At 51.3% G+C, this 23951-nt stretch overlaps 9 protein-coding genes across 9 annotated transcripts; 6 read left to right on the top strand and 3 right to left on the bottom strand.

Moving 5' to 3' along the window:
* Nucleotides 1-514: 514 nt before the first annotated feature.
* On the top strand, nt 515-4563 carry SCP_0303460 (DNA topoisomerase 3; the record flags this gene model as incomplete). Its single annotated transcript, XM_027755741.1, has 17 exons — nt 515-601; nt 655-1019; nt 1071-1237; nt 1294-1549; nt 1601-1682; nt 1733-1869; nt 1923-2143; nt 2193-2384; nt 2441-2619; nt 2690-2815; nt 2869-3247; nt 3295-3803; nt 3858-3885; nt 3946-4071; nt 4127-4213; nt 4261-4350; nt 4406-4563. The coding sequence occupies 17 exons, from the start codon at nt 515-517 to the stop codon at nt 4561-4563; spliced, it is 3189 nt and encodes a 1062-aa protein (XP_027611542.1).
* A 661-nt stretch (nt 4564-5224) lies between these two features.
* SCP_0303470 (Pre-mRNA-splicing factor RSE1) lies at nt 5225-9644 on the top strand (the record flags this gene model as incomplete). The annotated part of the gene is made up of 13 exons (XM_027755742.1): nt 5225-5453; nt 5512-5903; nt 5950-6237; nt 6298-6476; nt 6534-6895; nt 6951-7363; nt 7419-7660; nt 7723-7935; nt 8112-8280; nt 8333-8452; nt 8504-8710; nt 8763-8888; nt 8940-9644. 13 exons carry the CDS (start codon nt 5225-5227, stop codon nt 9642-9644), a joined length of 3645 nt encoding a protein of 1214 aa, XP_027611543.1.
* A 146-nt stretch (nt 9645-9790) lies between these two features.
* SCP_0303480 (Pyranose dehydrogenase 1) lies at nt 9791-12462 on the bottom strand (the record flags this gene model as incomplete). The annotated part of the gene is made up of 16 exons (XM_027755743.1): nt 9791-9979; nt 10043-10102; nt 10160-10319; nt 10374-10459; nt 10519-10672; nt 10725-10897; nt 10964-11286; nt 11343-11413; nt 11467-11522; nt 11577-11688; nt 11744-11801; nt 11851-11891; nt 11945-12010; nt 12067-12150; nt 12204-12282; nt 12342-12462. 16 exons carry the CDS (start codon nt 12460-12462, stop codon nt 9791-9793), a joined length of 1833 nt encoding a protein of 610 aa, XP_027611544.1.
* Nucleotides 12463-13586: 1124 nt separating this feature from the next.
* SCP_0303490 (hypothetical protein) lies at nt 13587-14301 on the top strand (the record flags this gene model as incomplete). Its single annotated transcript, XM_027755744.1, has 4 exons — nt 13587-13670; nt 13726-13880; nt 13943-13989; nt 14108-14301. The coding sequence occupies 4 exons, from the start codon at nt 13587-13589 to the stop codon at nt 14299-14301; spliced, it is 480 nt and encodes a 159-aa protein (XP_027611545.1).
* A 235-nt stretch (nt 14302-14536) lies between these two features.
* Nucleotides 14537-15201, top strand: SCP_0303500 (hypothetical protein; the record flags this gene model as incomplete). Its single annotated transcript, XM_027755745.1, has 4 exons — nt 14537-14568; nt 14632-14713; nt 14846-14948; nt 15005-15201. 4 exons carry the CDS (start codon nt 14537-14539, stop codon nt 15199-15201), a joined length of 414 nt encoding a protein of 137 aa, XP_027611546.1.
* Nucleotides 15202-16198: 997 nt separating this feature from the next.
* Nucleotides 16199-18042, top strand: SCP_0303510 (hypothetical protein; the record flags this gene model as incomplete). The annotated part of the gene is made up of 17 exons (XM_027755746.1): nt 16199-16241; nt 16293-16335; nt 16383-16458; nt 16514-16600; nt 16657-16677; nt 16729-16781; nt 16829-16911; nt 16970-16980; nt 17040-17216; nt 17277-17324; nt 17376-17400; nt 17463-17476; nt 17537-17555; nt 17617-17626; nt 17681-17740; nt 17794-17877; nt 17937-18042. The coding sequence occupies 17 exons, from the start codon at nt 16199-16201 to the stop codon at nt 18040-18042; spliced, it is 960 nt and encodes a 319-aa protein (XP_027611547.1).
* A 529-nt stretch (nt 18043-18571) lies between these two features.
* SCP_0303520 (OsmC-like protein) lies at nt 18572-19245 on the top strand (the record flags this gene model as incomplete). The annotated part of the gene is made up of 4 exons (XM_027755747.1): nt 18572-18673; nt 18733-18889; nt 18949-19130; nt 19186-19245. 4 exons carry the CDS (start codon nt 18572-18574, stop codon nt 19243-19245), a joined length of 501 nt encoding a protein of 166 aa, XP_027611548.1.
* A 454-nt stretch (nt 19246-19699) lies between these two features.
* On the bottom strand, nt 19700-20345 carry SCP_0303530 (hypothetical protein; the record flags this gene model as incomplete). The annotated part of the gene is made up of 2 exons (XM_027755748.1): nt 19700-20263; nt 20316-20345. The coding sequence occupies 2 exons, from the start codon at nt 20343-20345 to the stop codon at nt 19700-19702; spliced, it is 594 nt and encodes a 197-aa protein (XP_027611549.1).
* A 982-nt stretch (nt 20346-21327) lies between these two features.
* On the bottom strand, nt 21328-23890 carry SCP_0303540 (hypothetical protein; the record flags this gene model as incomplete). The annotated part of the gene is made up of 5 exons (XM_027755749.1): nt 21328-22808; nt 22865-22971; nt 23050-23178; nt 23233-23597; nt 23642-23890. The coding sequence occupies 5 exons, from the start codon at nt 23888-23890 to the stop codon at nt 21328-21330; spliced, it is 2331 nt and encodes a 776-aa protein (XP_027611550.1).
* Nucleotides 23891-23951: the final 61 nt, after the last annotated feature.

A 23951-nucleotide genomic window follows, 5' to 3' on the forward strand; every position in this document is an offset into this window, starting at 1 on the left:
GTTCATCTGCCTTAGATCAGTGTGCAATACTTTACCGCAGAAGTGCTAACAACATCTCTGAGCAACACTCCCACCCCCCGAACCTCTGTGGCCGAAATTGGGTGGCACACCACGGACGCAAGACATTCTCCAGACAGCAGTGGATTGCGCTGAAATCTACAAAAACATACACACTGTCTTATAGTCTTGAAAAGATTCCAGGATAGCATCCGTGTTGGCGACAGTGAGGAGTTTCGGTGCTTACGTGCATTGTGTTTCGTGGCTTGTGAGAGCAACACTTGGGGAAGTGCTTGGATAGGTATGCCCTGCAACATTCTCATACCGTGCAGATATTTCAAATTTTCTTTTGTAGATCTCGGATAAAAGATATCGCGCACGAGTTTCCTTTGAGAATCAACCGCCTTTCTGCGATTGAAATCTCCGTCTTAAACTTCCTATCGTGGTCTATATCTCAGCCTCTCATCGTTGACTGCCTGACTGCCTGACTGTCCACACTCAGTAGCCAACCAGTATAATGCCTCCTCGAGTTCTTTGTGTTGCTGAGAAACCATCCATTGCAAAGTCTATCACTCAAATACTGTCCGGAGGACAGTTCAACACGGTTTGCTTACGTACTATTTATGTTTGCCCGCATGCTGAGACTTTGCACGCTAGCGGCAAACTGCCTGCCCATATATCAAGAACTATGATTTCCCCTACCCCCAGACGAATTCCTTCTTCACGGTCACCGCGGTAACCGGGCATCTGCTAGATTACGACTTCAATTACATGCATGCCAAATGGACATCTTGTGATCCGTTTACACTCTTTGATGCACCGGTCGAAACTTCAGTCAAGAAGGACTCCAAACCTATTGCCCAGAATTTGTCCAATGAAGCAAAGAATGCACAAGTCATAATGATATGGACAGATTGCGACAGAGAAGGTGAGAACATCGGGGCGGAGATTGCGGATGTGTGCAGAAAAGTGAGACGCAACATCAATGTCAACCGGGCTCGATTCAGTGCCATTATTCCCCAGTATGTGTATTCAGTGTTTTCACAGCATCGTCATTCTGAGTAGATCCACAGGCAAATACACCATGCAGCCCAACACCCTGTTCCATTGGATATGGCACAAGCAAATGCAGTGGAAGCGCGCATTCTGCTCGATTTGAGGATTGGATCCGCTTTCACGCGTCTGCAGACGTTGAGCTTGCAAAATCGTTTCGAGGATCTCAAGGATGTTATCTCTTATGGTAGGTTCTCTTTACATGTTTTGTATCTTCCAGAAATCATCATGTATCTGCATCAGGGCCCTGTCAGTTTCCAACACTTGGTTTCGTAGTTTCGCGCTACAACCAGGTCAAAGCCTTCGTCCCAGAGTCCTTCTGGTATATATTCTTGTCTGTTAGGCGCGAATCTTCAGATGGCTCAGAAGACGAAACGATCTTCTCTTGGAGACGAGGCCACATCCTTGAATTTGACCTTGCTCTGTCACTATATGAGGATGTACTCGAGGCACCCACAGCTCGTGTGATGAGGGTGACCACCAAGGACACGAAGAAATGGTCAGTGTCTAGACAGAATGGCTGCATCTCCTGTATTAATCGAGCCCGCAGGAAACCCCTTCCGTTGACAACCGTGGACCTACAGAAGGCCGGCTCCAGGCTGCTAAAGATATCTCCCAAGAAAGTTCTAGATGTAAAGTCTCTGTTTGTCAACCATCTTCGTCTACACTGACGTCTACAAAGATTGCAGAGCGCTTATATCAACAAGGCTTCCTGTCATATCCCCGCACCGAAACAGACCAGTTTGACCCACAGTTCGACTTTATGACCCTCATCGGGAAGCAAACAGTAGATCCTGCTTGGGGTCAATTCGCCACCTCGTACGTCATCTAATTTGAGGGTCCCTGGTACTCGCTCAAATACCACTTGACAGTCTTCAAAATGGAGGCTTCGGTCAGCCGCGACGGGGGAAGAAAGACGACAAGGCGCACCCACCTATTCACCCCACTGCGCACGTGGCGAATCTTGCCGGAGACGAGAAGAAAGTCTACGAATACATCACACGGCGATTCTTGGCTTGTTGTTCCAAAGACGCGTTGGGCTGGGAAATCACCGTGGATGTCGGCTACGGCGGCGAAGAGTTCTACGCAAGTGGTCAGTATTCTGTGACATCCTTTGTCCCCAGGGTGACTCTGGCCCTCAGGTCTTACGGTACTGGAACGGAATTACCTGGACGTTTACCCGTACGATAAGTGGGTAGACAAAGAGCTTCCCCAATTCCAACAAGGCGAAATGTTTATGCCAGCCGTCTGTGAGCTGAGGGAGGGACAAACTACGAAGCCTGCCTTGCTCACCGAGGCTGATCTGGTTACCATGATGGACAAAAACGGAATTGGTGACCCTCAAATTTCCTGTGCGGTTTTTTCTCCCGAGCTAATACTGGCATGACAGGCACGGATGCTACAATCGCGCAGCATATACAGACAATCATCGACCGCAACTACGTAGTTGAGCGTATGCAAGGCGCTACGAAGTATCTAGTTCCGTCGAAGTTAGGTATCGGGCTAGTCGAAGGCTATAATGCGATTGGCTTCGACAGAAGTCTCAGCAAGCCTCAATTGCGACGCGAGGTAGGTGTCTTCTTCCACGATAACATTTTCCGTCAATGGCAGATGCATATTATGACTGCTTCCCAAATAGACTGAACGGCGGATGGTGGAGATCTGTGAAGGCAACAGTACCAAGAACGACATGCTGACCGTGAGCATCGAGCAGTACAAGGAAATGTTTATGAAGACCAAGATCGAGTTTGACAAGATTGTCAATGTATGTTGTTCAATTTGATCTCTTTGGTGCGGCCAGTCTCATGTGGCACCCAGTGCGTAGGAAATCGGCTGCAAGGTAACGGTGATGTCCCCGAAGTAGATGACGACGTGGACAGAGGGGATGACGAGGGCGGAGGAGGAGGAGGTCGTGGTGGTAGGGGGGGGCGTGCGCGAGGAGGGCGTGGCGGAAGAGGCGGTAGGGGTGGAAGAGGGGGTCCACAAGGTGGTGCGCGCACAGGTAACGCTGGTAGAAGAGGAGACAGTGATTCCGACGATGACGACGGGAGTGCGAATGGAGGTAGGCCACGGACAAGAGGGACCCGAGCACGGGGACGTGCTCGTGCACCTACAGCGGCACCTCGCGCAGCTCGAAGAGGCAGGGGAGGTGCTGCTCCTGAACCAATTGTCATTGACGATGATGATGATGAGTTATGTGCGCTTGTTCCGTTTCCGCATTTCCTGTCGCTGATCTTTTAGAAGACTGGCAGGAGGATCCGCCTCCCCCACCTCTTCCGCCCCAGCGCCCTGCAGTCCCCAAGAGGGTAATTGCACCTGCTCCCTCGTCTTCCGCAGGACCCAAATGCGACTGTGGAGTCACCGCTGGCGAACGAATCGTGGTCAAGGAAACAGTGAACAAGGGGAGGCGTTTCTGGACGTGTGGGAATAATGCGAGCTGTCAATTCTTCGAATGGGTTGATGGACCGTCCTCAGCTACAGGTGCTGCTTCAGGTTCCAAGTCGATCCCGGCCAAGAGAAGTGTATCTGATCGTGGTGGATCATCACGGCTCTGCCAATGTGATAGAGCCGCGGTTCTGAAGGAGACGACGAAAGGAGTGAATAAAGGTAAGAAATATTGGACTTGCCCCAACGCTTCGGAAGCTACGAAATGCAAATTCTTTGAGTGGGCCGACGAAAACGTTGATCAACCGATGGGTGGAAACGCCCTGGGTCCCGGTCGGAGTGTTTCAGGGTCTGGAGAATGCTTCAAAGTAAGTATCAGCGTAATCGAACTATGGACGTGTACGGCTGAGCCACTGCTATAGTGCGGACAGGAGGGTCACTGGGCAAGTGGTTAGTGTGCCTTCGCTCATGACCTAATGATTCGATGTCTTAATATTCGCACTGACACAGCCTGTCCAAATGATGGTCCTGCGACCAAAAGGTCCAAGAGCTTTGGCAATAATGCAGATGGTGGGAACAGGCCCTCCAACTCGAATGCGTGCTATAATTGCGGGGAAGAGGGCCATTTCGCCAGCGGTATGTATGGCATGCTCTCATCCCAACCGCTTCATGCACTAATGTGAATATACAGCATGTCCCAAAGGTCGGAACAACATTTCGGCCAAGGGAACTGGGAATGCCTGCTATATCTGTGGGCAGGACGGTCACTACAGTAGCGGTTCGCTTGATTTTCATGCAATAGGCGTGTTGCTAACATTTATTCAGCATGTCCCAGTAAATCCCAGACCAACAACCGTGATTTTAATGACGGGATAACATGTTTCCAGTGCAAGCAGGCCGGCCACTACAGTAACGGTGAGCACAAAACTGTAGGCCCATCGCGTCTTTTCTGACGCAAAGCCACGGATAGCGTGTCCAAACGAGCGCGGATCAGTCAGTAGATCGTCGTCATCAACAAGAGGAACTAAGAAAGGACGGGGAGGGAGTCGGCGGAGTTCAACCGTCACCAAGGCGAGCGGACGAGGTAGCAAGAAGAAGTCATACGTTGCTGCGGCAGATGAATTTTGATAGTATATTGCAGCATACGCATAGGCGCATACTATGCCCTACCGTCACATCGGCACTCCCCCACAAGTCGGCACCTCAGCATATCTCCCCCGTCTCAGGTCCATCTGCTTACCTTCTTTGTATATGCTTGTACTGGCATATCTCAAACATTTGCGAACAGCGGCAGACAGTGGACTATTGACTGAGTTCTGTTTTCGGAGGAAAACACTTTGTGTCACACTGACATCCGAAATGGTGTGACTGATGTATGACATAATGCGTTACTGCCCACTTGTGGGGGCTGCCGATGTGACGGTAGGGCATAGTAGTTCATATTCCCCAATCACTTAAGGAATAATATCACAGAAATCCATACTCAAATCTGTCTTGCTTTGAATGGCTATTTTCAGCTGAATGGATCATGATATCATGACATTAATATATTATTGGCTGTGAGAGACCGTGACCTTGCCGTGACCTTTGGAGCGTGATAATGTCACGTTCCAGTCACAGTGAATTCAACGCGCGTCACAGGAGGTTGTTATGCTTTTCCGTGTCGTGCACATCTACCTCGGCTGTGTTGCTCTGACCTGTTCTTTCAAAGCGAGTCATCCAGAAATTGGAACATAGGTTTCTGGTCTGGTTGGTGCTTACCTGGCTATATTCTGCTTGATTTCACCTCATGTTGCACTTGTACAATCTGACCCTTCAGCCACCGACCGCGATTACTCATGCGATCGCCGGGAACTTTTCTGGCTCGAGACAACAAGAAATTATTGTCTCTCGGGGAACTCGTCTAGAGCTCTTACGTCCTGATGTTCAAAGTGGGAAGGTTTCGACCGTAGTTGCCAGCGATGTGTTTGGCTCCATTCGTTCACTGGCGGCGTTCCGATTGACTGGCGGCACGAAGGGTGAGCTCCAATACGTGTCCAATGTTCTCAGTGTTATTCATCTTCTGTTCTTTTTCAGATTACGCCATCGTAGGGTCTGATTCGGGTCGTATAATCATCTTGGAGTACGATCCCAGAAGTAGCAGTTTCGTGAAGGTGCATCAGGAAACCTATGGAAAATCTGGAGCTCGTCGCATTGTACCGGGTCAATATCTAGCTGTGGATCCGAAGGGACGCAGTGTGATGATTTCTGCCATGGAGAAGGCAAAACTAGTGTATATCCTCAACCGCGACGCGGCTGCCAATCTGACGATATCGTCTCCATTGGAAGCTCACAAAAATACATCTATCATCCATGACATTGTTGGCCTTGATGTGGGGTTCGACAACCCCATGTTTGCTGCCCTGGAGGTGGATTACTCCGAGTCCGACCAAGACCCTACAGGGGAAGCCTTTAACAATGCCGAAAAGGTGCGCTTCAGACACTTCAATCCAGATACCGCTAACCGATACACAGATGTTGACATACTATGAGCTTGACCTTGGTCTTAACCACGTTGTGCGGAAGTGGACCGAGCCAACGGATCCTCGGGCGAACCTACTCGTGCAGGTCCCTGGTGGCCAACTGGCCTCCTCAGACCGTTACGATGGGCCTTCTGGTGTGTTGGTTTGCTGCGAAGACCATATAATTTATCGACACATGGATGCTCCCCAGCACCGTGTTCCGATTCCCCGGAGACAACATCCTTTGTCAGACACTGACCGTGGTCTCATCATCATAGCTGCTGTCATGCATAAAATGAAGGTACGGTGGCCTAACGTGTTAAAGTGCCTCGAGGCTTATATGACTCTTTTGCGATTGAAGGGCGCATTTTTCTTCCTTCTGCAAAGTGAAGAAGGCGATCTGTACAAGGTCACGATTGAGCATCACGACCAAGATGTCAGGTCTCTCAAGATCAAGTATTTTGACACCGTCCCGATTGCGTCCAGCCTCTGTATTTTGAAGTCTGGATTCCTCTTTGTAGCGTCGGAATTTGGTAACCAGTTGAGTATTCCGTCAACCCCTGCCTTACTGTAAATCACTCAGCTCAATGTGCCCAGCTACCTGTATCAATTCCAGAAACTGGGTGACGATGACAATGAGCCGGAGTTCTCCTCGACGTCGTATACGTCGTTCGGCATGGCAGACCCGTCTTCGTCGCTACCACATGCATTCTTCCGACCACGAGCTCTGGACAACTTGATTCTCGTCGACGAGATCGATTCACTCTGTCCTATCCTCGACTCAAAAGTCATGAATCTGCTACCCAACTCGGATACACCGCAGATTTTTGCCGCTTGTGGTCGCGGCCCACGAAGTACATTCAGGATGCTCAGACACGGTCTTGAGGTGGAAGAAGTTGTCAGCTCCGACCTCCCTGGTATTCCGAATGCCGTTTGGACGACTAAAGTGAAGGAAGATGGTGTGTCCCTTGGCTTTCAGACGTCGAAGTTAACTGACATCACCATCGATCTCAGATCCGTACGACTCGTACATTATCTTGTCCTTCGTTAATGGTACTCTCGTTCTCTGCATTGGTGAGACAATCGAGGAAGTGCAGGACACCGGCTTCCTTTCCTCTGCACCCACCTTGGCTGTACAGCAAATTGGCGCCGACGCGTTGCTGCAGGTCCATCCGCATGGCATTCGTCATGTCCTTGCTGACAGACGCGTCAACGAGTGGAGAGTGCCACCGGGAAAAACCATTGTGAGCGCGACCACGAACAAGCGACAGGTCGTGGTTGCATTGAGCTCAGCCGAGCTAGTTTACTTTGAGTTGGATCTGGATGGTCAGCTCAACGAATATCAGGATCGGAAGGCAATGGGTAGCACGGTCCTTGCGCTGAGCGTTGCGGAGGTGCCCGAAGGTCGGCAGCGTACCCCGTACTTGGTAAGCATATTTTGTCCTTCTGAAGAGGAGATCACTCGTTAACGTTTCTCACAAGGCTGTTGGTTGTGAAGATCAGACTGTTCGGATAGTCTCGCTTGATCCCGAGAGCACCCTTGAAACGATCAGTTTGCAAGCGTTGACCGCCCCACCATCCGCAATATGCATTGCGGATATGCTTGACGCAGGTATCAACAAGACGCAGCCGACAACATTCGTCAACATCGGCCTGCAAAACGGTGTCCTGCTACGTACTGTGCTTGATCCTGTAAACGGTCAATTAACTGATACGCGTACTCGGTATGTCTTATGGATATTCGTCAATCCTCGATGAGTCTGTTGACGCCAGTCCCGCACCATAGGTTCCTTGGTACCCGTCCCATCCGTCTTGTTCGGGTTGTTATCCACAATAATCCAGGAATTCTGGCACTCTCTTCTCGATCATGGCTCAACTACACCTATCAAAATCTCATGCACTTCACACCGCTCATATTTGACAACCTTGACTATGCTTGGAGCTTCTCCGCCGAACTGTGCCCAGAGGGTCTGATTGGTATCTCTGGCAGTGTGCTTAGGTGAGTCACCAATTGTCGATTTCAACTGCAGCCGAGATGAGTTAAAGGGATCGTAATGTACCTCGACGAGGTACATGCCGAACGACATTATTATTACCAATTGTTCCTGCTGAGCTTCATCCTTCTCGAAGCGCCTATGTGATACGCTCCTCGTACTAACTCCGGCGTGTTGTCAGAATATTTCAGATCCCCAAGCTTGGAACGAAGCTTAAGCAAGACGCGATTCCTCTTTCCTACACGCCGCGGAAATTCATATCTCATCCGACGAACGGTCTGTTCTATCTTATTGAGGGCGACCACCGTGTCATGGGCGAGGCTGCTGCAGCAAAGAAGCTGAACGAACTTGTGAGTCCGTCGGCAATACTATTAAACACAGACCTGACAAACGTCACTTCAGCGACAGCAAGGCAGGATGGTGGACGATGAAGTTGTTGAGCTTCCTCCTGCGCTATTTGGACGACCGAAGGCTCCGGCAGGAACATGGGCGTCGTGTATTCGCATCATCGATCCCGTTAGCGTGAGTTAGCCTGCAACTTCTTCGTTTGCCCGTCTAATATCAGGTTTACAGGCACAAACTGTCAACGTCATCCAGCTAGATAATAATGAATCTGCTTTCTCTATAGCTGTCGTTCCGTTCTCTGTCCGGGGCGGTGAGCTTCATCTGGTAGTTGGCACTGCGCAGGATACATTCCTTGCCCCGCGTTCCTGCACAAGTGGATTCCTTCGAACGTATCGCTTCGTGGAGGGCGGCCGAAATCTGGAGCTTCTGCACAAGGCACGTTACCTCAGGTATCCCGTTCAACATGCACTGACGTCGCCGTATGCAGACCGAGACGAACGATGTGCCACTGGCGGTACTGGGCTTCCAAGGTAGACTTGTAGCTGGTGTCGGGAAATCCCTTAGGCTTTACGATATGGGCAAGAAAAAACTGCTCCGGAAAGTGGAGAATAAGGTACGTTGTGTGTAGTGATCTGGGATTGTATACACTGACACCAGCCACTAGACTTTCGCTTCTGCAATCGTCAGTCTTCACACACAGGGATCCCGTATCCTTGTTGGAGACATGGAAGAATCGGTGTCTTATGCTGTCTACAAACCTCCAGAAAACCGGCTGTTGGTGTTCGCGGATGACACACAAGCTCGCTGGACCACCGCGATGACAATGGTGGATTACAACACCGTGGTGGGGGGCGACCGTTTCGGCAACGTCTTTGTCAACCGTCTGGACCCAAAAATCTCCGATCAAGTAGACGACGACCCTACCGGTGCTGGTATCCTGCACGAGAAGGGTGTGTTGGCGGGTGCTCCGCACAAGACGAAGATGTTGGCCCACTTCCATGTCGGCGATCTTGTGACGTCGATCCACAAGGTCTCTCTTGTTGCGGGAGGTCGTGAAGTGCTCTTGTACACGGGGCTTCATGGCACCATCGGCATCCTTGTGCCGTTCGTGTCCAAGGAAGACGTGGACTTCATCTCTACCCTGGAGCAGCACATGCGCACGGAGCAGGGGAGCCTGGTGGGCCGAGACCACTTGGCGTGGCGAGGATATTACGTCCCTGTCAAGGCGGTGGTGGACGGGGACTTGTGTGAGACGTTTGCACGACTGCCTGCTAATAAGCAGAGCGCAATCGCGGGCGAGTTGGACAGGACGGTAGGGGAGGTGTTGAAGAAGTTGGAGCAGCTCCGCGTGACGGCGAGCGGGTTCTAATTTTATTCTAGTCGTGCTGGCTTTGATGAATGTGTATTATATATCTTGCAGCAAAGTGTATGTCTATAGATATCGCGTATGAAAGCGCATTGCAATGCAAACGACTGAAACGTCAATACCCTGGAAGGAACGAGAGAAGAATTGAATCAAGCCGAGGTCTTAATTAAATCGGCGGCCTTCTCTGCGATGGCCACAACCACAGCGCAAGGATGTCCAGATACTTGCCCAGGGAAAACAGATGCATCTACGACACGCACCCCACTGATGCCATGCACGCGAAGAGAGGGATCTACGACGCTAGTTTCTGCGCCTTGGCCGATCCTCGCGGTGGATACCTGTGGAGTACAGAAGCAGCCGGTTTGCACATGTCGCACAAGCCATGGTGGCCACGAACGTACTGGATGAAATGAGGGAGACGAATTTCTTCTGATCCACTCCTTGAGCTCATCATCGGTAACCTGGAATCGAATCATCAGCCCGACGAGTGGGAGAATGGCATAAATGCGACGCTGGACCTTCTCAGGGTCGGCATCTCCGGGCCAGAAGAAGCTGGATTTATCCTGCGACTCGGGTCTCAAGTCCAAAGCAGACGCGAGGGGCTCCGTGTGCGCCATTCGCAGGAGGAACCTCGTCCCGCGGATAACAACGTTCATGTCGCTTTCTGAATCAAAATAACTGTGTTCTAGAGTCAGCACGGTGGTCCTGAGTATGCTAAGCGAATTGGCATACTTTGCATGGATCAGTGGCTTGTCCCACGCATTATTTGACTTCAGCTTGATACTTCCGGTGCTCTCTGGTCTCAAAGCGATCGCACCCTGCATATGATACCGTCAAGACCAACTCGCATCCCACAAACACCGCAGCTCGGACATACCGCAGTGAACCCGTACGAACCCGCCGGAGGCTCCACAAAGCCGTTATCGATGAAAACTACAGGAGACCAAACCAGCTCGATGTCGGGCGCACCGGGACCAGACGTCAGATCTTTGACGGGACCTGACTCACAACCCGGCGAAGAAAACGGGAACCTAAACAGCCATTGTCAGAATGAGGTCGATGGCGTAAGATGCAGATGCGCACTTTGGGTCGTCTGAGCGGACGAAGGCGCCAGAGGATGGCCCGAGTGCCGAAAGGGGCCCTGTGCCGAACATGAGCCACTTAAACATGGCGATCGCCCCGGCAAGCGGGCGACTGAGGTGGTCCCAGGTGAAGCCTGACTTCGCGCGGAAGGTTAACGGGCCGCATGAAATATGCTGCAGGCGTTGGACGTCAAGGTCGAAGCCGAACAGGTGTTAAAAGTAGTCAGAGAGTAGACGTACGTCGGACAGATGACGCCCCACTGCAGGAAGATCCTTGACCACTGGTACACCAACCTCTTCCAGCTCGGCAGCAGGCCCGACACCGGACAGGAGCAGAATCTGGGGTGTTGCCACTGCCCCTGCGCTCAGGATGACTTCGCGACGGGCTGCGACTCGGTAGCGAGGTGATGTTGGAGCTGTAGAAACCTCGACGCCTACGGCTCGTGGGCTGCTGTTTTCGGCCGTCGAAAACAGCACTTTATCAACGGTCGTATTCACAGCGACGGTGAGATTTGGTCTCGACAGCACGTCCTTTGTGAGATACGCGCTCGCAGTCGAGCTTCCTGAACGGAGAAGGACATAAACTCCGTTTCAACTCAAAGAGATGGCTTGCACTCACGTTGGCCCTTGCGATCGACGATTCCAGAAAAATGAGCGATTCCCAAGGTGCCGCGGGCGGTATTAAGATCGCTGGTGACGATTCAATGAGGGAGCGATATCAACAACTGTAAATGAATGCCCACCCATTGTATGGCACTCCCATAGATTCGCATGCTTCGATGATCAGCGTGTTTATAGGCTGCACTGACATGTGAGTGTCCCGAACGAGGTTTCGAACCCCTTATATGCGCACCGCCGCATCGCTGGTGTGAGTAGTCTGCCATGGTCCTGTGGAACCCCTATCCGTAGACTTGACGTCAGGGAATAGAGGATTTGGCGTGTACTTTTCCGACTTGCGGAAATATCTATCAGGCAGCACGGTCAGGGAAATTGGATGGAAAATGATGGCTTGGGGCTCACGGCCGGAGATCGTCGAAGCTCCAACCCGTTGCTCCGTTTCTAGCCCATTCGTCGAAATCTAAATGTCCTAAGATTAAATCCATAAAAGAGGTGAGAACAGTGCCTACCTTCAGGCGCACAATGATGATATATGAGCGCATTGATGGCACTGCACTGGATTGGAATCTTTAAGGCTCGATTGCTGAATACTGTGGTACAGACCTTGTACCACCCAATATTTTCCCGCGCGGCCAGTACACCTGGCGCTCATTCAACGCCTTCTCTGGGCTATACACGAATGTTAGGAGGGAATGACAGCCAACCAGCCAGCGGATAGTGTTCACACTGTCTCATGGCTCCAATCGGTGGCAGTCTTGAAGATTTTTGTGCATGCGAGAGGTATACGGGTGAGAAGATCCCTCTCGTGGCTGTTTGCAGTTCCTCAGATTCATGCACAGTAAAAGATTGCATAGAAACTCGCCTTTTACCTGCCTCGATGAGTAACACTGTCACATCCGAGTCCTCGGACAAGCGAGAGGCCAGCACACAACCGGCAGTCCCTAGCGAGGGAAGGATATCCGTGACGAGGTGCACAAATGAACTGGGAAAACATGCTAACCCCCTCCCACGATGATGTAGTCATATTCACGCCAAGTTGACCTATCAGACTTGCCATCGCCAGCGGGCGTTGAAAACTGGGCAGGATCAGAGACGATAGACCTCGAATAAGAAGCACCCATGGGCGAGGGGCGTAAGAAAGATAGCAGAAGGGAAATGCTGCGAGCAAGTCACTTAAGAAGATGCAGGCACCGGCATGGTGCTGTAACCTGCTAGTGCTGGGATGGCATGTTTACGGCGGAACATTGCGGACACTTATGGGAATGTGATCATCATCGAGCATATGTAGCCGCTGGCCTGCGGGATGGCAGTGAATACATATTAATCTCGCCGCAGTGGCATTGTGGCATGTACTGTACGGTAAGGGTAACCGATCAACGGGCAGATCAAATCTTCCCACGTGCCGCCACCAAGTCACTACCAAAGCCAATGACGGAGTCCGGAAAGGCTGGTAAGTGGTGTTGGTCGACTTGCAACAGTGTTCCCCAGACCCGTCGTTGTCCATCACTGTGACCTTTCCGGAGACGTCCTTCCTGTCAGCAGGCACCTCTGCCTCATTTCACTGATGACTTCGCGATTGGCATTCGGGCCCAGCATACCACAGAAATGTTTTTACACGATGTGCCAACTGTCAGCGAACAGCGTTTTCGTCTTCGTTCGACCTTCCTCCACCAGAGTCCAATCCAGCGACATGAACAACATACCCACTCGAAAGTAGTACCAATTTAATATGTTGCCGAGCCGGGTTTTATCTCAAGTTCCTGCATTCTCCCGTCTGACATTTGACAGTACTGGTAAAGATTAGGCACTGTGACGTCTGTATTGAATACAAGGAGCCTTTTTGGGGATCCTCTATGCCGCCTGGCGCTTCCTGCTGGCAGTTGTGACTCTGTCGCCATTAATTAATGTTCTCGGGCTCTTTGCTACGTTCATCTCCGCCGCGGTACTCCCCTCTTGATGGAACACGAAGTAGGGTTATCACTCCTGGGAATGCAAGACAGCGCACCGTGAATAGTTGCGCAGCACCCAGTTACGTGCATACACTCTCCGACATCCATAAGGAACTTCCCCTTCGCAATTCTCAGGGTAGCGAATATTCGGGCTACGACGTGCCAGAATATCGCCCCTTGACTCGTAGGATGTCCTTTTGATCCAGGTGTTCCGCTCTTCGGCACTGCTTCTAGCTAACCCAGCGTGCGATAAGTGACATTCGAGAGGGTTATAGACCGAACTACATCTGCACTTCATGGCAAGCTCAGATTCCGCCGACATTATCGCTATCATTGACAATGTCCAGTCTTTGAGTGGCAAGTCGTGCCATGAAGACACCGTATGTTCCTTTGCAACCGATTTGGATGCCTGTGACATTACTCACAATTTTGCAGGCATTGTTGGAGCCTTACACGTACATCCAGTCGCGCCCTGGAAAGGGTATCTGGGAGCGGATGATCCAAGCCTTCGACCACTGGCTCAAGGTACCCAAGCCGCAGCTTGAAATTATCACACGAATAGTGGACCTACTGCACACTGGAAGTCTTATGTATGTTTTTTTCTGGTCGTGGTCGAGGCAAAAACGTCGCGGTGCTTATATGCAAACCACAGGATTGACGACATTGAAGACAACTCTCAGATAAGAAGAGGCGGACCGGGTACGTCTCAGTCTACCTTGTTTCCGTAGTGTCGCGAATTTTCCAGCGGTGTTGCATCATACTGTCCTCCCGTCCTTTCATCGAGGATATTGATCTGTCTTCTTATCTGTCCTCTCAGTTGCGCACAAAGTATTTGGGATCCCTAAAACACTGAACGCCGCGAATCTCGCGTATTTTATGGCTTACCGAGAATTGTCTTCCTTGAAGGAAATTTATTCCACATCTGGTTGTCACGATTACCCTTACCTATACAAGGCCGACAGACGACCACTGTCTGTTATTTTGGATGACATCGTTACCGGTACGCACTAACGTAGTCATTTCCATTGCGCTCACTGAAAGAAGGTTTGACAAGAGGAACTCATTTGTCTTCACCGTGGTCAGGGGTTGGAACTTCTCCGACGGGACTCCCTACAGTGTCCCTCAGAAGCCGAATATGTCAGGGTGGCGTTGAACAGTGAGTCTGGACGTAGGTTTTCTGTTGAAGTATGGCTGCACACCCGTTATCACAGAGACAGGAGGGTTACTGCGTCTGACCGTCAAACTCATGGTAGCGTGTTCCACAGCTAACCACGACTTGTACGTGAGGATTCCTAGAGGCGCCCGTTCTTGAGCGTTGACAGGGATCATCTTGGCTCGTAGGGATTACATGCGACTTGTTAACTTGTTCAGCATCTTTTACCAGATCCGGGACGATTACGCCAACTTGCCGAACGCTAAAGAGGTCAGCTGCACTTGCGCGGAACAATTTCAATGTTATGGAACGTCTGTGGGATGGATGATATTCTCACCTTTTCTCTGACACGTCTTCTTCTTGATAAACCCTCTGACATTCTTGATTTCTCGCCGTGCGCAGTATACAGTCCACAAGGGATACGCCGAAGACTTGACCGAGGGGAAGTTCTCCTTCCCGGTGATACACGGGATCAATGCAGACCCTTCAGATACTCGTATTTTAAGTGAGCGAACTTTGGATTCCCTTTTGTAGTCCACTCATTCATGCCCAATACCGAAGATATCCTCCAAAAGCGCCCATCGTCTCCAACGCTGAAGACACACGCGGTTGCGTATCTCAGCGACCACACCAAGTCTTTGGAATACACCGCGAACACCATTCGAGTTCTGGAAGCACAGATCAGGGGAGAAATTCGCCAGTTGGGAGGGAATCACGTTTGGGAGGCGATTATAGATGGATTGCACATAGACGTGTAGCGTTGAAAGATGATGATGGTCCGTCGTTGTACTAATGAACCGTATTGTGTGGCCCGTGTAACTGTGTCATCGCAGCCCTTTCGTTCGAATGCTCGCTGCGCACTCCTGTGTTCTCGGCTGTACAGTCCTACATCCATGTTCCGTAGATGGTTGCTCGACGGATCGAGTGATGGCACTGCTGCCCGTACGGGTCAATTGAGACTGGGGCTCGGATCGTGCGGGGGTTAATATGGCGCGGCGCGCTCGTCGGGCGTTCATATGGAATGCATGTTCATCATAACTCAAAGTTCGACGGACTGAATTTGTCATTGTCCAGGGCCAATGGAAGCACGCCAGGGCTGAGCGCTGAACGTTGAACACATATACCGTGTCTACGGTTGTGACATGTTTCTTATCTCAAGCTGAAAATGACTGGTGTTGTCGCGGGGTATGTCATCCCGTCCATTGTTGCGCAGTTGTAACATGTTCAACAAATCTTGTTATGATTCAGAGAAGCTGCACGATATCAAGTACCCTCTGTGTCTATGTTCGAACGGATGTCATCAGCTGCCTGACGCGGACGCCCAAGGAGCACCCATTACCCAACCTGCGCGAGTTCCCGCGACTGTCTCCTCTGGCATCTTGGCATCTGACGTTAGTCTGCCATGCTGCTTGCGGTTTAATCAGGCGGTGCCCCCTCCACGATTCTATCAGGCCCTCGCCCTGCTGTGCCGCTGGCCATTTCTATAGGCTGCCAAGAAAGGTTCTTGTTGGATCGGTACGGCTCTTATTTTTTTTTTACCTGATTGGCCCGTTTTTGTATGCCTTCCGCTGAGTCCACGAAGGGCAGGGGGCTGATATCTGACATCTCCGTTGGGCCATGTGTCTCGTTAGAAGGTCACATAACTGCGAACACCGTTCCCACTGCGCATCGTTCTCTCAAGCACTCAATACCATCGCGACCCCACTCCACTTGACCTCCTCTAGTTGACCTCCTCCGTTCTTTGCCGAGTCGGCCATGGTCAATTATCTGGATCCGCTTATCATAGAGGCGGAATATTGTAGGTGTTGTGCTTTTGCGCGCAGTGGCTAATCTGACCTCGTATTAACAGTGTCTCTCGTTAAGCTCATTCACGTCGTTTGTGGTATCTACATGTAGGTTACAGGTCCACATTCGCGAGCCAGCCTGACCACGTCCATAGTTGGGAATGGGCCACGAATCTACCGTTCGAATGGAAGCTCATTACCCACATAAGGGAGATCAAAGCGTCTGGCATTGTAAATCTCATGGATCTTTGCTATGAAGTATTTTTCAAAGCCTGTTATCCTCCAGCTTTACATCTCCTGCCGAGTTGCGACTCTAGCGGCTATCATCTGCAACCTTGTCGACTTTAATGTCACGACTGAGATTGACTGTATGGTAGGCAGCCTTTAATTCCTATGGACCGCATATTCATTCTGACTTGTCGCCCATAGGTAATCTATAGGCTCATTTTGGTACGATGGTCTCTCGTAGATGACCCAAGGACCGCTAACACCGCGTTGCAGTCTTTTGGATATCTGTCTCTGGCATTATCCTCTTCCCTGATTGTCCTACGAGCGTACGTCACACAGTTTTTTTCTTACGCTCAACTCAAGGGAACTTCAGAATCGCAATATGGCATTGGAATGTCTTCGTCGTTATCATCGTGCTTGCTGTGTACCTCCTCAACGTCGGGTTTCTGATTTACGGTGAGCCCACCCGCCGCTCCAAACGGGACGTCAGTCTTACCAGATGAGATACACGCAGGGATTGTCGACGTGCGTTCTCGTCGTCTCGCCGAGCTATTGTGCGAGCTGTACTCACGCAGTGTCTCCAGAGCCCGGTTGCTATGTGGGATGCGCAGAGTGTAGCCTGTTTATTGACCGACTCTGTAAAGAGCAGGGCGAACATCTGTGTCACCCTATCGTCGGATGTCACACTGCTCCTCGTGATGTTGGTCGGAATTTTCAGGAGCAAGGGAGGTGGCGGTCTTTGGAAGGTGATCTACCACCAGGTGAGAGACGAACGAATTGCCTGGGTCAGTCTCAAGTTAACAAATGAATGTCCGGCTCAGGGCGTGGTATGGCTCGTGATTGCTACGCTGTTCTATATACCTCCTGTGGTGCGTTTAATATGTGCTCATAAATTTATTTTGGTATTGAAGAGCGTCTAGGCGTTAATTGGTTTAAATTTGAACGGTAAGCGGTCTCTCCGGCATGCTTTTCCCGTCGCCTAACAAGCGCTTTCCACTGCGACGAAGATCCTATGAACCTGGTACGTTGGGATGGTCCAGGAATCTGTCGGTAATTTACCACTAATTGATCCCTTGACAAGATGCTACAAACGCCCACATGTATGTAGATTTTTGGTCTGCTGTGCGTACCTACTGAAGTCTTCCTCGCAATCACGTCTAGACGTCGTCATGTGAGACTCATTATATTTCCGCTCGAAATATCACCGGCTGACTCTTGACTTTAGGGCGATCTGTGCAACGCGCATGCACAGAGGCTTGTATGAATTTGCGCATTCAGGCCACATGTACGACCATCTTTCTCCCAAGGGTTGTGCTATCACTAAGACACGATGCACAGCATGGCGACTGTTACCCAGCAGTCCAGGTTCGTGCCGGTTAACAATGTCGAGGTGTCCTCGATACCACTGAGCCGATTTGCTGGGTGCGTGTTCTACCCTAAGCGGTGAAACGTACCTCCGTTAACCCTTTTTCCCTGGTAAGAGTGCAGGTGGAAACGAAACAGGATGTCTATGATGATCAAGGAATTGAGGTGTCCAAGGCCAGCCTCACCGTGACTCCTTCGGGGGTCAGTGCAGACATGGCTTAAGCGCATTCTGCATCGAATATTTGGATTTTCCTTGTGAATTTGCCTAGTTCCGGCTCCGAGCCTGGCCTCTTGGACATTGTAATGTTGCTGTACGTTCTCGACTTAGATTAGAGCACAGAGCTAGAGATAACACACAACTGACAACGTCATCCTCGTCCTGACAGTAAGAATGCGTATGTGCAAGTCTCATGGAAACCTGAAATCCAGCCAGTAAATGTATGCTGCATTTTGGATGGAAAGCTGAGACAAGTTTCTAACATGCGACCACATCTGGCACCAGTACAATCTCTTCACTTCAGGCTAGTAAGTTATGCGTTCTAAGGAACGAGTTTGAAGCACACAGCCACGTGATGGCCTACGTGAAGCTTTGAAGCCGAACGTAATGTGCTCTTCGGCAGAAGTCGAAGTGCCACCTCGTACTAAGCCACTTAGACGTCTACCAACGTCTGGATATATAGGAGAGTGCAGACACCTCGGATACATATTCCTTTCCTCCACTCCTCCACCACCTCGCCAGCTAAGACCAACAATGTTGAGCACCACTCTCGGGATTACAGGACGGGCAGCCCCTCGTGTCACCCGAGCTGTCTTTCAGCCTGCACGCACCCTCATGACACTGAAGAACCACAAGGTCCACTGACTCCTGTTCCGACGCTGGGGTTTCGTGCTGACTGGTGGTTGTATATTCAGTACACCGCGCATGCAACCGCGCGAGGCCAAGGGCGCAACGGCGAGGTTGAGTCCGACGACGACGACGGTCTGAAGCTACGGCTTGCCATGCCTCAGTCCCTCGGGGGTAAAGGCGACGGGCAAAACCCCGAGCAACTGTTCGCGATGGGATATTCCGGTGAGTACACCGGATTCGTACTCCTACACGAAAGTGCTGAGCGAGTGCGCGGATCGCAGCTTGCTTCCTGGGAGCTCTGCAGATGGTCGCGAGCAAGATGGGAAAGTCGGATATGGCAAAGAACGCGGCAATCCACACGGAGGTGCACCTTGGACAACCTAACGATATGGGTGGATTTGGGCTGGAAGTGGGCATCAAGGTGGAGGGAGCAGACGAGGAGCTCATCAAAGCTGGTCATGAGGTATGGCGCGTCAGTACTCAGAATAAAAGTGAGCTAACAAGATCTTGACGCGTAGGCCTGCCCGTATAGTCGTGCACTGAAGTACGGAGTTGTTGTGAATGTTTCCAAAACTTAGGAGATGTAGGAGATATAGCAAGAATCAAACAGCGTGGCATGTACTGTATTCTCCCCACCTTTGTTCGTGAGGATGCTATCATGAGGTTTCCGAGCGCGTTGCGTCACGCAAACGTCACGTCTTCGTGTATGCACGTGACGATCGCGCGCCTGTGGCGGGGTACTCCGCCATACCAAGGGGCCGGACCAATTGGTCGACCAATTGGTCCGCTCGACCCCAAGGAACGATTTGGAACCCTAACCCCAATGGCCAGGACCTAAAAGGTCCTCACGTGCATTTGACGGAAGTGGCGCTGACGTCATATTCCACCGACGGACCAAGGACAGAGAGCGCGACATGTATTCAGTACGCTATCGTAGTGTAGTACCGACGAAAACGAAATTCAAGTTACATACAGTAATCACGGACAGAGGAAATGACAGGCGGGATCAAACTGCATGTTTGGAAAGACATGTTAGGCCTGGGCGGTGGGTTCCGAGTCGGAACTGTTGCACCTGTCCCCGCCATCGGCGTCGGCCTTCGACACACTTTCATGAAGGCAATCCAACCGCATGTACTTGATACCCCCGCGCTCAACAATGAGATCGGCACTGCTGGGAGCAACGACCAGGGACTTGAACAGCTCGAAGAGCACCATACGGCCGCCCGGCTCGGATTCCGGGTCGACGTCGACGACGGTGCGCTTCTCGAGAAGCGCGGCGAATGCCACGTACTCCATCGAGTGCTCACCGCCAGTGGAGCGCTTCACCACGAGGTCCTCGTACATGGTGCGGATGGTCGCCAGGAAGACGTGCGGGTTGAAGTGTGTACCGGTGCTGAAAATGCCCGAGGGCTGCGGCCAGGCTGGCACGTCCTCGACAGACTTGACAATCTTGCCGTCAACTAGCATTTCCAACTTCTTCGGCTTCTGTCGGACACCGTCGGAGCAGAACGATCGCTTGTGGTTGATATCTGAGCCTTCCGGGCCTGGATACATGATCACCTTGCATCTGCTGCACGTATTGGCCTTGCGTGTCGTCTATGGGACCAGTCAGCTCCCGCGGACAGAGGAGAAAGTGGTGCCAACTCACCTTCCAGGCGTACATGTCATATTGTTGCATAATATACCTAGGACTGTAAGCCGAGTGTGATGCACACTCACCTGTAGTCATAGTACAGTCTGCACATGCATTAGATTGTGCATTCAGGATGCATATTCATGTATAGCGGATGCATCACAGTATGCATTGGAGGATGCGCGCCCCCTTTCCTCTTTTGAAATGCTATTATTAGTCCCATCTGCTTTAGGTCATCCTCCCGCTGGCTACTTGGCGCTCAACCCGCCCTCCAGCACCGCCACCTGCCTCCTTCCTGCTTCAGCGGTATTCGGTCCCTTATTATTCGATCTTATATCTCTGTGGGATCTTCTTTTACATCTTCCCTGTCCTTCCATGTCTTTGGTTGATCCCTATTCACGTGACTGGATGCGCGAACATCTCGGGGAGCTTTTACTCAATGCACAGTACTCCGTGTCCATGCAGGCACGACAGACAGGAGCTGAGTATTTTTTTCTTACCACTCCTTTTTTGCAGTCTGTTGATGGTCCCATGTCACTGGGTGCACTGCCGCCCTCGGTGATGCCAGGTGCACGCAGCGATGCCAGGTGCGCGCGGCGATACCAGAGTGCACGCTCAACACAAGTGCATGAGCAAGCCAGATGGGCAGGAATTCAGAGACAGGTAGAGACTCGCAGGGCTAGTTTCTCCCATCAGGATTGAAGGACGAGTAACACAGATCTCGACCATTATCTCACCAGGCAAGGGCAGTTTCGATAGAGTCCTTACTTTGTCGACTACAGTATCAATTCATCAAGGTGTTTTATCCTAACATGTGGCAGAATTTAAGGCTGAAAACAAATAATATATTTGTTCACAACCGTGCTACTAAAGTATTTTTCTATCAAGATAGTTCACTACGGAAGCGGAAATGACTGAACACAATGCGCACAAGATATCACGATGATCAAGAATACAAGAAGTACAAGAAATGGTATGCCGTGGCCGCAACGGCACCAAGATCACTACACGAGACTCACCAGAGCATTCATCGCCTCCTTCTCTTCACCCCATCGTTGCCCTCACCCATTTCCACCTTGTTCTCCTTCGCAGACTTTCTTTTCGGCTTCGCAGAATCACTCTCCATCGTTGAAATGCCGAGCCTCCTGGCTTGAGCTGCTGTGGGCTCCCATATTGAGTCTGCAGTCGGAGGAAGCTTACGCGTGCGAGAAGGCCGAGCTAAGGAGGAGCAAGAGTTCGAGGCGGATGGTGCTGTGGATGTAGCCGTACCATCCAGATCGATAGGTGAGGAGGAGCATGAGGTCGACGTGGAAGTACTGCTTGGTACTGCGGATGTAGCAGTACCATCCAGATCGACAGAGGGGGGGGAGAATGTGTTAATAGAGTGCACGGGCGCGACATGGTCAGCTGGCTGAACAATAGTTGGCACGGCAGACACCGGAACAGGCTGAATGATGGGTGCACTATGCACTTCAGAATGTCGGAGAGCATCGCGTTCGGCAGATGCGTCAATGCCGGACTGCACAATGTCAGCGGGCACCGAGACTGCATCACTGGAAGTCCGGGAGCTGGTATTGATGGCGGCGGCGGTGAGGGCATGCATGGGAATCACATATGCAGGGGGTGGTACCGGGAATCTGAACATTGAACTGCTGGCCGTATCGGATGTGGCAGGGAGAACGATAGGCCGATCTTGCACAACGGAGAGCATACCAAGGTTGGCAATGTCAGTTGGACTGGTTGCAATGTGAGGTCCAGGCTCGTGCGCACCAGATACCATATTGCCAGTATCGGAGGCATCGCCCAAACGAGAACCCTGATTTGGCTGCAATGGGACTCCATCAACGTGACCCCACGCTCCTGAAATCGCTGCCGGGGCAGCAGAGTCCACGAGGTCAAGAGGTCCCGCACCAAGCTCGTTGATAACCCAGTTGGTAGTGTCGGGCGTCCACGTTCCGACATCGAAGTCTGGCCATGGTATTTGCTCACCTCCAAGACCCGATGGCAACAGCCATGCGGCGCCCCACCCGTTCAGTGGCACTTGCAGAAGCACGTCATTTTCGACAGATGTGGTAGACGCGTGACCCGCCAGATCAAAATTGGAAGATGCATATCCCGAGGTGTTCATCACATTTGATAGCGAAGGATGAGGTATCTGCGGCATGGGGATTGGGGATTGTGGCAGCCCTGTCAATGAAGCCACAAACTCTGAAGAAGATGGCAAGGACAAAGAGGGCAGCAACGGTGATGGGGATCGTGAGAGTGCGGGCAATGATGGCGGAAATGGCGATGCATGCTCCGACGGGCATGGTGGAACGGCAGGAGTCTCGGAAAAGTTGTCCCCGCTGGCACGTCTTGAATCCTCAGTGCTCATGCCATGCAGTGGGTGGAGTTCCGGTGTAGCTACCCTTCCTGTACCAGCAGACGATGGACCTGCCGCGGATGGAAGACTGTCTGCAGCACTTTCGTCCGATAGATCAAGTGCACGGTGCCGTTGAACATCTGAAGCTATAATACATTCTTGGTATCAGACTGAACAACGTATGTATCCGATTGTGACTTACGATATACGGCCTTCAAATGCTCAATGAAGGTGTCCATCACGTTGGTCATGATGCCTGGGTGGATGTCACCGAAGGTGTGACCAGTTTCTGTCGTTCCGGAATGCGACCTGTGGGATTTTATGCATAAAGTATGCATACATTATGCATTAGCCAACGAGAGCACTGAGATAAAGGGGAGTACATACGCAATGGTGACGATGTCGCCTCCTTCATCTGGACATGGTCCTCCCGCTATGACTGTGATGTCCCAACCTGAGTCCGCTGCCAGCTCGCTGAATACCTGCTTCAGGATAATCGGCATGTCGTTAATTGCCCTGTGAGTACTGTTAAAAACGTAGCCTCCTGCTGAACAAAAAATTAGCACTCACTGTTGGTACTGGCGGGGAGACCTCTCGGTATCACCGCCACAGCTCTTCTCATCTGACTGCTTCTTGCTGGCCTCAATTGCATCCAAAACCTGCTTCCTCACCCAATCCTCCTCCTGCTCGAACCATTCATCTGTGACACGGTTAATGACATTAAGGGATTCGTGACACGTCGGTTTTTCACGCTCGAGTGCCGCCTTAACGTGAGACTCTATTCTATCCTTGTAGAACCTTCTTGAATACTCCTCCTGCTCCTTGAGAACTCGGTGCTTGGGCTTCATGCCTAAGCTCTCCATCGTGATCGGGGTGACGCGAGCGACCTTCCGAGCATTGTTAGGGCGGCGCCAATTGAACCATGTTTTCAATTGCTGCGAAGACTTTAGCATATATCGTCGTCGGACCGAGATATTACAGTATTACTTATGCTCTGCCGCTTTTTGATTGCTTCCCCGAGCGCGGTCCGTTGCTCCTCAGACAACATGCTATCCGAGATGTCGGGGCCAAAGAGCTTAACACGCTCAGGAAATCGCTGGAAAAATTCAGTGTTCAGGGAGGCCCAGAATTTGGTGAGGGTGCGACACTTTTGGTGCTCAAGAAATGACGGTCGCAGGGAGGTGAGGAGCACCGTCTCGGCCTCAGTGGCCCAAGACTTCTGTGGCATGACTGGGAACTTCGAAGAGCACGGGACAGTTGAGAACAAGCTCCCCACCTATTAATGATTA

The sequence above is a fragment of the Sparassis crispa genome, assembly GCF_003851025.1.
Source record: "Sparassis crispa DNA, contig_000002F, whole genome shotgun sequence".
Taxonomy (NCBI): Eukaryota; Fungi; Basidiomycota; class Agaricomycetes; order Polyporales; family Sparassidaceae; genus Sparassis; species Sparassis crispa.